Source organism: Nerophis lumbriciformis, linkage group LG27, assembly GCF_033978685.3.
Source record: "Nerophis lumbriciformis linkage group LG27, RoL_Nlum_v2.1, whole genome shotgun sequence".
Taxonomy (NCBI): domain Eukaryota; kingdom Metazoa; phylum Chordata; class Actinopteri; order Syngnathiformes; family Syngnathidae; genus Nerophis; species Nerophis lumbriciformis.
This window is the reverse complement of record NC_084574.2, coordinates 35546958-35560000: the sequence shown is the minus strand read 5'-3', so window position 1 is coordinate 35560000 and position 13043 is coordinate 35546958. Positions and strand designations below refer to the sequence as shown.

The following is a 13043-nucleotide window of genomic DNA, read 5'->3' as shown; positions in this document are numbered from 1 at the left end:
TTTTAGACACGTATTCCTCGGCAGCTCACCACTGGTCACCGATGTATGCGAGTGACAGGGAGAAAAGCTCAGACTCACTTGGGAACCACCTGTTGGTTCGCATTGAATAAAAGACGACCCTGTTGACTTCGGACTTTGTTCTCAGGGGGGAAACCACAGTCTTATATTTGGGTCAATAAGATATTAAAGAACAAATGGAGTGTATCACTCTCTGCTTCTGGTCCCCACATTGACCCTTAAGGAATATTGAGTAGATCACTAACCCATAGCTATCCATCCATAATAGCAGGGCTGTCAATTTTTTTTCTACTAATGGCCACACTGAAAAATCAATGCATACAGGGGCCATTTTGATATTTTTCATTTTCAAAACCAATACAATATATAGATTGTTTTTTTAACCTTTAGGACTAATCTTTTAAGTTCGATCCTGCGTACCTGGAAGGGTCTCAGTCATAAAAATAAAAAAAATAAGTCACACACATATACATATACATATACATACATACATATACATATACACACACATACATATATATATATATATATATATAAATATATATATACACACTAGAGATGCGCGGTTTGCGGACACAACCAAGGAGTCCGCGGATTATCCGCGGGTCGGGCGGTTGAAATAAAAAAAAAATTAGATTTTAAATAGATTCAGGCGGGTGGCAGTTAAACCAATTCGGAAATATATATACATAGTTAAATGTTGTTACCCACAACGAGCAGGCACCTGCAGCATATGCCACAACAGAAGAAAAAAAAAAAAAAGAAATGGACACTTTTACGGAGCGGAGAAGGGACGCCTCGCCGGGGTCCGGGACCGAGGCCCCTTCCCCCGAGAGGGCCCCACCGGGAGCCGTAGCTGAGGCGATCCGCGAGAGGGGCCCGACACACGTCCAGGGTCACCACCGCGCCCACCGCACCGACACCCCGCCTCGTCCGCCTTCGCCGCGGCCGGCGTCACGCGCAGCAGGTAAGCAGCTTACCTGCCCGCCACCCCCGTGGCCGGGGGCTCGTAACAGGGGTCACTCCGCGCGCTCCGCCCGCGCAGCTTACCTGCCCGCCACCCCTGTTGCCGGGGGCGCGTAACAGGGGTCACTCCGCGCGCAGTGCGCTCACGAAAGGGGTGGGGCTCACCCTGGTTGATATAGACAGCAGCTAGGACGGTGGCCATGGAAGTTGGAACCCACTAAGGAGTGTGTAACAACCCACCTGCCGAATCAACTAGCCCTGAAAATGGATGGCGCTGGAGCGTCGGGCCCATATACCCGGCTGTCGCCGGTAGCGAGACGCGCTTGGAGGTGCGCTCAGCGCGGCTCCCATATGATTGCACACTGGTGTGCGTCTGGGTCGTGACAGCGTGGCACGCGAATGTCTGTGCTGCATTGGATCAGTCTCCTTTCTTTAACAGGCAAAAGCTTTATAACCTCACTAATGCCTTGCATCGTCTATATTAGATATATAACAACGGGCGGGTGCGGGCGGATGCGGTTCTGATCAAATGTTAGATCGGGTGGATTGCGGATGGTTGACGACTTTCTGATGCGGTTGCGGATGAAATAATTGCCTATCCGCGCATCTCTAATACATACATATACATACACACACATATATATATATATATATATAATATATACAGTATACTTTTTTTTCAAAACTTAAATCTCTAGATCAACTTCAGATCCATTTGTCAATATAAAATCAAAAAAAACATTTGTATATTTATAATCTTTTTAAAGAAAACCCCTTGTTTTTATGGCCAAAACACACAATATACAACATTTTCCCCCAAAACATGTTCAGACTGGAATATTTTGAGTTGAGTTAAAACTAGGGATGTCCGATAATATCGGACTGCCGATATTATCGGCCGATAATTGCTTTAAAATGTAATATCGGGAATTATCGGTTTCAAAATTATCGGTATCGGTTTCAAAAAGTAAAATTTATGACTTTTTAAAACGCCGCTGTGTACACGGACGTAGGGAGAAGTACAGAGCGCCAATAAACCTTAAAGGCACTTCCTTTGCGTGCTGGCCCAGTCACATAATATCTACGGCTTTTCACACACACAAGTGAATGCAAATCATACTTGGTCAACAGCCATACAGGTCACACCGAGGGTGGCCGTATAAACAACTTTAACACTGTTACAAATATGCGCCACACTGTGAACCTACACCAAACAAGAATGACAAACACATTTCGGGAGAACATCCGCACCGTAACACAACATAAACACAACAGAACAAATACCCAGAACCCCTTGCAGCACTAACTCTTCCGGGACGCTACAATATACACCCCCCGCTACCCCCTACCCGACCCCCCTCCCCCTCAACCCCGCCCACCTCAACCTAGTCATGCTCTCTCAAGGAGAGCATGTCCCAAATTCCAAGCTGCCGTTTTGAGGCATGTTAAAAAAAATAATGGCAGTGCCATGTTGGCATTTTTTTCCATAACTTGAGTTGATTTATTTTGGAAAACCTTGTTACCTTGTTTAATGCATCCAGCGGGGCATCACAACAAAATTAGGCATAATAATGTGTTAATTTCACGACTGTATATGTATATCGGTTGATATCGGAATCGGTAATTAAGAGTTGGACAATATTGGAATATCTGATATCGTCAAAAAAGCCATTATCGGACATCTCTAGTTAAAACACACAATAAACAAAATTTTCCCCCAAAAAATGTTCAGAGTGGAATATTTTGAGTTGAGTTTAGTTTGAGTTTATTTGTAACATGCATGCATACAACATGATGCATCACAATTTCCAGTTCCTTTTCTCAACATGTTTGAAAAGGAGTAGGAAGAAGTAGAGTGTATTTAATCCTACACCTTCTCCTTTACATAGCAGTTGCTAACACTTTTGTTCACTTCCTGTTCTCAATTTATTCACAATATACTCCACAACTAATAACATTAAAAATAAATGAACAATAATTAGTGAAGTAAGTTATATTTCATATGGTCAGATAAATAAGATTATCTATAAAATGAATGGATGGATGAAATAAATTAAATGTTTATCATGGTTCTTCTTTTTTGTACTTTGTAAACACTTTAAGTTTGAAGAGTTTGTTGAAGTGGATCATATTAGTACATTGTTTGATTTCTCTGCTTAATCCATTCCATAATTGAATTCTACATACTGATATACTGAAGGTCTTAAGTGTTGTACGTGCATACAAATGTTTTAAATTAGATTTTTCTCTAAGATTATATTTCTCCCCTTGTTGAGAACAATTGTTGTACATTCTTGGCTAGCAGGTTATAGTTTGCTTTGTACATCATTTTAGATGTTTGCAAATTCACTATGTCGTGGAATTTCAGTATTTGTGATTCAATAAATAAAAGGGTTTGAATGTCCTCTATATCCAACATGATAAATTATTATAACTGATCTTTTTTGTAACACAATTAATGAATGAAGTGTACTTTTGTAGTTATTTCCCATATTTCTGCACAACAACTTAGATATGGTAACACTAGTGAGCAGTTTTGTTTTATTCATTATTGACGTGTTTCTTGCTACTAGTGGTTAGAGTGTCCGCCCTGAGATCGGTAGGTTGTGAGTTCAAACCCCGGCCGAGTCATACCAAAGACTATAAAAATGGGACCCATTACCTCCCTGCTTGGCACTCAGCATCAAGGGTTGGAATTGGGGGTTAAATCACCAAGAAAGATTCCCGGGCGCGGCCACCGCTGCTGCCCACTGCTCCCCTCACCTCCCAGGGGGTGATCAAGGGTGATGGGTCAAATGCAGAGAATAATTTCGCCACACCTAGTGTGTGTGTGACAATCATAGGTACTTTAACTTTAACTTTATGTTGTACATTTTTTTATATGAGATTTCCAAATCATTTTATCATCACTCATTATACCCAGAAATAGGGATGTCCCGATCCAGGTTTTTGCACTTCCGATCCGATACCGATATTGTTTTTGCATTTCCGATCCGATACCGATACTGACCGATACCGATACTGGCCTATCCGAGCATGTATTAAAGTTTAAAGTTATTTAGCTTACTTAGTTGTCAGAATCATGTTGAAAAGGGTTTTAGTACTCTTGATAACAACTAGCCAGCTGAATTAGGGGAGTTTGAAAAATACACAATGGTTGGTAACAAGAAACTGACCTGTTTATTCAAGGATAAACACAAAATAGACAAAATTATACATGACAAACAGAAATGGCATCATTGAACTAGGGCTGGGCGATATGGCCTTTTTTTAATATTGCGATATTTTAAGGCCATATTGCGATACACAATATATATCTGGATATTTTGCCTTAGCCTTGAATGAACACTTGATGCATATAATCACAGCAGTATGATGATTCTATGTGTTTTGATTGATTGATTGAGACTTTTATTAGTAGGTTGCACAGTGAAGTACATATTCCGTACAATTGACCACTAAATGGTAACACCCCAATAAGTTTTTCAACTTGGGTTGTTCATGATACAGATATATATTATCAGATATATACTATCATCATAATACAGTCATCACACAAGATAATCACATTGAATTATTTACATTATTTATAATCCAGGGTGTGGAGGGGGGCGCTGGATGTAAGTGTCAAAAAGACAGCCAAAAGAGTTTGATATGAGAATAAATCTAAAGTTAAAATATAGGGTAGAAATGCACCCATTTGCAGGAAATGTAGTCTTGATTTTCAAAATTTTCTTTCAAGGCTTGCATGTCTACATTAAAACATTCTTCTTCATACTGCATTAATATATGCTACTTTTAAACTTTCATGCAGAGATTTTTTTTAAATGTCTCAAAAAAAAAAATCAGTGTTGACAGCTAGATTTTTGTGGACATGTTCCATAAATATTGATGTTAAAGATGTATTTTTTTGTGAATAAATGTTTGGAATTAAGTTCATGAATCCAGATGGATCTCTATTACAATCCCCAAAGAGGGCACTTTAAGTTGATGATTACTTCTATGTGTAGAAATCTTTATTTATAATTGAATCACTTGTTTATTTTTCAACAAGTTTTTAGTTATTTTTATATCTTTTTTTCCAAATAGTTAAAGAAAGACCACAACAAATGAGCAATATTTTACACTGTTATACAATTTAATAAATCAGAAACTGATGACATAGTGCTGTATCTTACTTCTTTATCTCTTTTTTTCCCAACCAAAAATGCTATGTTCTGATTAGGGGGTACTTGAATTAAAAAAATGTTCACAGGGGGTACATCACTGAAAAAAGGTTGAGAACCACTGCCTTAGAGGGAGCGTTGCTCGCACGGCTGCGCTAGCATCACAGCTAACGTTAGCCATGCTGCTACCTCTCTGCTCGGGGAGGACGTATACGTATGTGACGTATGACGTGACGTGTGTAAGAAGGTGCGCTTGCTGTCTGTGAGAGGGAGACACAGGAAAGAGTGAGAAGAGCCTGTCGTGTAATGCCAGCAGCTAAAAGCAACTGCGTGAGACTCCACAGACCAGTGGATGTGTTGAAGGTGTGCTGGAAAATGCTGAACGGAAATTACGGAGCAGCAGAAAAGTGGAATGTATTATTTAAATCGGTGCGTTTGAAAACACGGACCGGAGTTTTTTTTAAAAACTGGATCTGGATCGGCATTTTCCCATGCCTTGCCGATACGCAATTTTTGGCAAATATCGGCAGCCGATCCGATCCAAATATCGGATCAAGACATCCCTACCCAGAAATTTGGTTTCATTTACTCTTCTGTCTATTTTTATTTGCGTTTCACTTTCCTTCTACTGTTACCGAATAGCATTATTTCAGTTTTACTGAGATTTAAGGATAGTCTGTTTTTGTCGAAAACATCTTTTGAATTTGTTCATTTCTTCTGTTATTATTTGGTCGTGACAGTACACCTACTTTGAGAGAAGAGCTATAGTGATGCATGGTTGGTAATGGTTTAAAGTCATAACTTGCAGGAACAACTTTCTATTGTCAATATCTGCTGCTGAGTTTCATTTTTTAATGTTTTCTGCTGGTGGTGTGCAGAGGTGGGTAGTAACGCGCTACATTTACTCCGTTACATCTACTTGAGTAACTTTTGGGATAAATTGTACTTCTAAGAGTAGTTTTAATGCAACATACTTTTACTTTTACTTAAGTATATTTATAGAGAAGGAACGGTACTTTTACTCCGCTACTTTTATCTACATTCAGCTCGCTACTCGCTACTAATTTTTATCGATCTGTTAATGCACGCTTTGTTTGTTTTGGTCTGTCAGACAGACCTTCAAAGTGCCTGCCTTACTGATGACGTTTCACTTCGTTCCACCAATCAGATGCAGTCACTGGTGACGTTGGACCAATCAAACAGAGCCAGGTGGTCACATGACCTGAAAAACGTATGGGGGTGTTACCATTTAGTGGTCAATTGTACGGAATATGTACTGTACTGTGCAATCTACTAATAAAAGTTCCAATCAATCAATCAAAAGTGTGAAGGAAAAAAGATACTTTTTCATTCCAACCATACATCCCGTCAAATGCCTAAAAACTGACCGCACATGAGGACGTTCCTGTCTTCACAATAAAAGTGCCGCTCCATTGCGCCTGCGCTTTCAAAATAAGAGTCTCCGAAAGCCAGCGCAAACAAGCTAGCAAGCTATGGAGTTTGACGCCAATATATTTCTTGTAAAGTGTATAAAAACGAATATGGAAGCTGGACAAATAAGATGCCAAAAACCCACCACTTTCATGTGGTATTAGACAGAAAGGAGGAACCTTTCTTCTCCTCCATTTGAAAACGTGGACGTTATCATCACGACTATCTGATTACAATCAATGCAAGTCATCAGAATCAGGTAATACACCAACTTATATTCTAGTCTTCATGAAAGAAAGGAATCTATATGTTAAACATGCATGTATATTCATTAAAACACCTTTAACATGTAAACAAAAACAGCAAAATAAATACATATGAATTATATACTGTATATATCAATGTATATGTATGTATATATCAATGTATATGTATGTATATATATATATATATATATATATATATATATATATATATATATATATATATATATATATATATATGATATGTGTGTGTATGTTACTCATCAGTTACTCAGTACTTGAGTAGTTTTTTCACAACATACTTTTTACTTTTACTCAAGGAAATATTTGGGTGACTACTCCTTACTCTTACTTGAGTACAATTTCTGGCTACCGTATTTTCCGCACTATAAGGCGCACCTAAAAACCACAATTTTTCTCAAAAGCTGACAGTGCGCCTAATAACCCGGTGCGCTTTATTACGATTCATTTTCATAAAGTTTCGGTCTCGCAACTTCGGTAAACAGCCGCCATCTTTTTTCCTGGTAGAACAGGAAGCGCTTCTTCTTCTACGCAAGCAACCGCCAAGGAAAGCACCCGCCCCCATAGAACAGGAAGCGCTTCACCCGCCCCCATAGAAAAGGAAGCGCTTCACCCGCCCCCGGAAGAAGAAGAAAAAACGCGCGGATATCACCGTACGTTTCATTTCCTGTTTACATCTGTAAAGACCACAAAATGGCTCCTAATAAGCGATCCGGTTCATAAAAAGACGCAATCTCTCCATCCGCACACGGATTACTACCGTATTTCACAGCAACTGATATTCCTGTGAACCGCACTGTGGAACGGGAGCACGTACGGTGAATATTCGCACCACAGGGAATGAAGTCATCCTTCACTGTGGTTCTAGCTTGCCATGCTAACTTCCACTCATGGTGATATTCAAAAGGAAGACCTTGCCAAAAGAGACCTTTCCAGCCGGCGTCATCATAAAAGCTAACTCGAAGGGATGGATGGATGAAGAAAAGATGAGCGAGTGGTTAAGGGAAGTTTACGCGAAGAGGCCGGGTGGCTTTTTTCACACAGCTCCGAAGGCGAACACACCTTCACTAAGACGGGCAGACAGCCTCGGACGACATACGCCAACATTTGCCAGTGGATCGTAAATGCTTGGGCAGATATTTCGGTCACAACTGTGGTCCGAGCTTTCCGGAAGGCAGGATTCACAGAACAACAGCGACACTGACTCCCGATGACTTCTACGAGACGGAACCGGCCATTTTGGATCCCGTATTCGCCCAACTTTTCAATTCGGACACCGAAGACGAAGAATTCGAAGGATTTACGAATGAAGAATAACTTCAGAAGGTGAGCGCTATGTTTATTTTGTGTGTTGTGACATTAACGTTAAAGCAACATTATGTTGCTATTGTTCTACACCATTTTGAATTTTACTATGTTTGTGATTGCACATTTGCGTACATTTTGGGACAGAGTTGTTAGAACGCTGGTTTTCAATATATTATTAAAGTTTGACTGAACTATCTGACTGTTTTTTTGACATTCACTTTAGCGCAGCGTTTTTTTGACATTCACTTTAGCGCAGCGTAGGCGCGGCTTTTAGTCCGGGGCGGCTTATTGGTGGACAAAATTATGAAATATGTAATTCATAGAAGGTGCGGCTAATAATCCGGTGCGCCTTATAGTGCGGAAAATACGGTACTCTACCCACCTCTGGTGGTGTGCCTCCAGATATTTTCAATCATTATGTGGTTGAAAAACACTGGTCTAGATGGCAGAGTGTTCACAGTGTCACTACATTGTGCACCTAAGTTCTGACGTCCCCAGAACAAAGATAACGTGGAGGGAGAAAGTGTAAAAGTACCCTGCGACATTGAACAGGACATCGACGTGGTCATGTTCCTTGGCCAGGGCCTCCACTTGGTCTTTCTTGGTCACATCCACCACTTTGGTCCTTATTCCTGTGAAGGAAGAGATTTAAACTCACTACATTGTAGCAAAATAATAAGAATCTTCTAAGTCTTTACTTGAAAGAAAATGTGTACAAGGTTGAATTTTTGCACTGCTTTTTAGATGGGATTGGAAAAAAATAACTACCAGTACAAAAATGACATACTAGGGGTGTGAATCCTTGGGCTTTGAATGATTCGAACCGATTCCTGGGGTGTCGATTCCATTCAGAATTGATTCTCCATTCAAACCGATTCTCGCAATGTATTATTTGGTTATAACGAAAACCTGTTACAGGTTCGAAAAGCTCCTCCTGCTTGCGGGGAGATGGCCTAAAAATGTGCTTTTTTTCCCAAAATTGATGGCCATAAAAAAAAAAAAACGTTTTTGGTTTTTGAAAATTATAAATCAATTTAAAATCGGGATGGTACAAATCGTGATTGGGATGAGGGTCGCCTCTTTGTGAACAATTGCGTGAGCCAGTAGTCGAACAAAGATTTCTCAACCAGCTATTGCAAGGAATTTAGGGATTTCACCATCTACGGTCTGTAATATCATCAAAGGATCAGAGAATCTAGAGAAATCACTGCACGTAAGGCATGACATTACGGACCTTCGATCCCTCAGGCGGTACTGCATCAAAAAGCGACATCAGTGTGTAAAGGATATCACCACTTGGGCTCAGGAACACTTCAAAAAAACCACTGTCAGTAATTACAGTTGGTCGCTACATCTGTAAGTGCAAGTTAAAATTCTAATATGCAAAGCGAAAGCCATTTATCAACAACACCCAGAAACGCCGCCGGCTTTGCTGGACCCGAGCTTATCTAAGATGGACTGATGCAAAGTGGAAAAGTGTTCTGCGGTCTGACGAGTCCACGTTTGAAATTGTTGGAAAACTGTGGAGGAAAAGAACCATCCGGACTGTTATAGGCGCAAGGTTCAAAGGGCAGCATCTGTGATGGTATGGGGGTGTATTAGTGCCCAAGGCATGGGTAACTTACACATCTGTGAAGGCACCATTAATGCTGAATGGTACATACAGGTTTTAGAGCAACATATGTTGCCATCCAAGCAACGTCTTTTTCAGCAAGACAATGCCAAGCCACATTCTGCACGTGTAACAACAGCGTGGCTTCATAGTAAAAGAGTGCGGGTACTAGACTGGCCTGCCTGTAGTCCAGACCTGTCTCCCATTGAAAATGTGTGGCGCATTATGAAACCCCGGACTGTTGAACAACTTAAGCTGTACATCAAGCAAGAATGGGAAAGAATTCCACCTGAAAAGCTTCAAAAATGTGTCTCCTCAGTTCCCAAACGTTTACCGAGTATTGTTAAAAGGAAAGGCCATGTAACACAGTGTTAAAAATGTCCCTGTGCCAACTTTTTTGCAATGTGTGCCATTAAATTCTAAGTTAATGATTATTTGCAAAAAAAAAAAATTGTTTCTCAGTTCGAACATTAAATATCTTGTCTTTGCAGTTTATTCAATTGAATATAAGTTGAAAAGGATTTGTAAATCATTGTATTCTGTTTTTATTTACCATTTACACAACGTGCCAACTTCACTGGTTTTGTAAAGCGCTTTGGGTATCATTCCAGGTCTGCGCTATATAAATACAGACCATTTACCATAAGTAAAAAAAAAAGCGCAAAAAACAGGCAGCAGCTCACACATTCTCATACTTTCTGTAACAGCCAGGAGGAAAGGAGCTTGAAAATTGTCCAACAATAAGCTTTGTGGTGGAGCCCAGGATTGTTATTTAAATGTTCGCAATATTTCAGGGTTTCTTACGAGGAAACCTTACAACGTATTAAATCCATAAACTGCTATAAAACTGAGTAGATGGCGGGTTATTGTGATGTAGAGAAATCGCATATTTTTAACAATTTTCCCAGGAGATTTCCCAAATTTTGAAATTAAAATGATTCTTCTCTTCGACACACATAATAAAGGTGTTTGTGAAGAGTTTTTTAGTGATAAATTAACCACAACATTAGCACCGCATAAAACAATATGCCAACATTTCCTGAAAAATTGTGTAAAAAAAACTAGCTAAAAGCCTTGTCCAGCTGTTTACTGATGTATACTACTCATGTTTAAATAACTTTTAGTGCAAATGAATATCCATCCATCCATCCATCTTCTTCCGCTTATCCGAGGTCGGGTCGCGGGGGCAGCAGCTTAAGCAGGGAAGCCCAGACTTCCCTCTCCCCAGCCACTTCGTCCAGCTCCTCCCGGGGGATCCCGAGGCGTTCCCAGGCCAGCCGGGAGACATAGTCTTCCCAGCGTGTCCTGGGTCTTCCCCGTGGCCTCCTACCGGTCGGACGTGCCCGAAACACCTCCCTAGGGAGGCGTTCGGGTGGCATCCTGACCAGATGCCCGAACCACCTCATCTGGCTCCTCTCGATGTGGAGGAGCAGCGGCTTTACTTTGAGCTCCCCCCGAATGACAGAGCTTCTCACCATATCTCTAAGGGAGAGCCCCGCCACCCGGCGGAGGAAACTCATTTCGGCCGCTTGTACCCGTGATCTTGTCCTTTCGGTCATGACCCAAAGCTCATGACCATAGGTGAGGATGGGAACGTAGATCGACCGGTAAATCGAGAGCTTTGCCTTCCGGCTCAGCTCCTTCTTCACCACAACGGATCGATACAGCGTCCGCATTACTGAAGACGCCGCACCGATCCGCCTGTCGATCTCACGATCCACTCCTCCCCCACTCGTGAACAAGACTCCGAGGTACTTGAACTCCTCCACTTGGGGCAAGATCTCCTCCCCAACCCGGAGATGGCACTCCACCCTTTTCCGGGAGAGAACCATGGACTCGGACTTGGAGGTGCTGATTCCCATCCCAGTCGCTTCACACTCGGCAGCGAACCGATCCAGTGAGAGCTGAAGATCTTGGCCGGAGGAAGCCATCAGGACCACATCATCTGCAAATAGCAGTGACCTAATCCTGCAGCCACCAAACCAGATCCCCTCAACGCCCTGACTGCGCCTAGAAATTCTGTCCATAAAGGTTATGAACAGAATCGGTGACAAAGGGCAGCCTTGGCGGAGTCCAACCCTCACTGGAAACGTGTCCGACTTACTGCCGGCAATGCGGACCAAGCTCTGACACTGATTATACAGGGAGCGAACTGCCACAATAAGACAGTCCGTTACCCCATACTCTCTGAGCACTCCCCACAGGACTTCCCGGGGTACACGGTCGAATGCCTTCTCCAAGTCCACAAAGCACATGTAGACTGGTTGGGCAAACTCCCATGCACCCTCAAGGACCCTGCCGAGAGTATAGAGCTGGTCCACAGTTCCACGACCAGGACGAAAACCACACTGTTCCTCCTGAATCCGAGGTTCGACTATCCGGCGTAGCCTCCTCTCCAGTACACCTGAATAGACCTTACCGGGAAGGCTGAGGAGTGTGATCCCACGATAGTTGGAACACACCCTCCGGTTCCCCTTCTTAAAGAGAGGAACCACCACCCCGGTCTGCCAATCCAGAGGTACCGCCCCCGATGTCCACGCGATGTTGCAGAGTCTTGTCAACCAAGACAGCCCCACAGCATCCAGAACCTTAAGGAACTCCGGGCGGATCTCATCCACCCCCGGGGCCTTGCCACCGAGGAGCTTTTTAACTACCTCGGCAACCTCAGCCCCAGAAATAGGAGAGCCCACCACAGATTCCCCAGGCCCTGCTTCCTCATAGGAAGACGTGCTGGTAGGATTGAGGAGGTCTTCGAAGTATTCCCTCCACCGATCCACAACATCCGCAGTCGAGGTCAGCAGAGCACCATCCCCACCATACACGGTGTTGACACTGCACTGCTTCCCCTTCCTGAGGCGGCGGATGGTGGTCCAGAATTGCTGGTTCCAAATATCGGTTGTCGGCCTCCTTGACTACTAATAATCTGTATTATTGGAAAAAATAATACATAATACAAATAGTACATTCTATTCCATTCTCTACTATTGAGTATATGTGAATGAAAAAATAATATTACCGTATTTTTCGTACTATAAGTCGCAGTTTTTTTCATAGTATGGCCGGGGGTGCGACTTATACTCAGGAGCGACTTGTGTGAAATTATTAACACATTACCGTAAAATATCAAATAATATTATTTAGCTCATTCCCGTAAGAGACTAGACGTATAAGATTTCATGGGATTTAGCGATTAGGAGTGACAGATTGTTTGGTAAACGTATAGCATGTTCTATATGTTAGTTATTTGAATGACTCTTA

General features: G+C 42.0%; 1 protein-coding gene across 3 annotated transcripts in view; it reads right to left on the bottom strand.

The window, feature by feature from the left end:
* The window catches only part of bdh2 (3-hydroxybutyrate dehydrogenase, type 2), a 54889-nt gene that overhangs the window by 28538 nt on the left and 13308 nt on the right, over window positions 1-13043 (bottom strand). For all 3 annotated transcript variants that reach the window (XM_072916438.1, XM_061987754.2, XM_072916439.1), the window contains one exon: window positions 8709-8805. In XM_072916438.1, the coding sequence (XP_072772539.1) occupies window positions 8709-8805 (97 nt within the window). The remainder of the gene's footprint in view (window positions 1-8708; window positions 8806-13043) is intronic.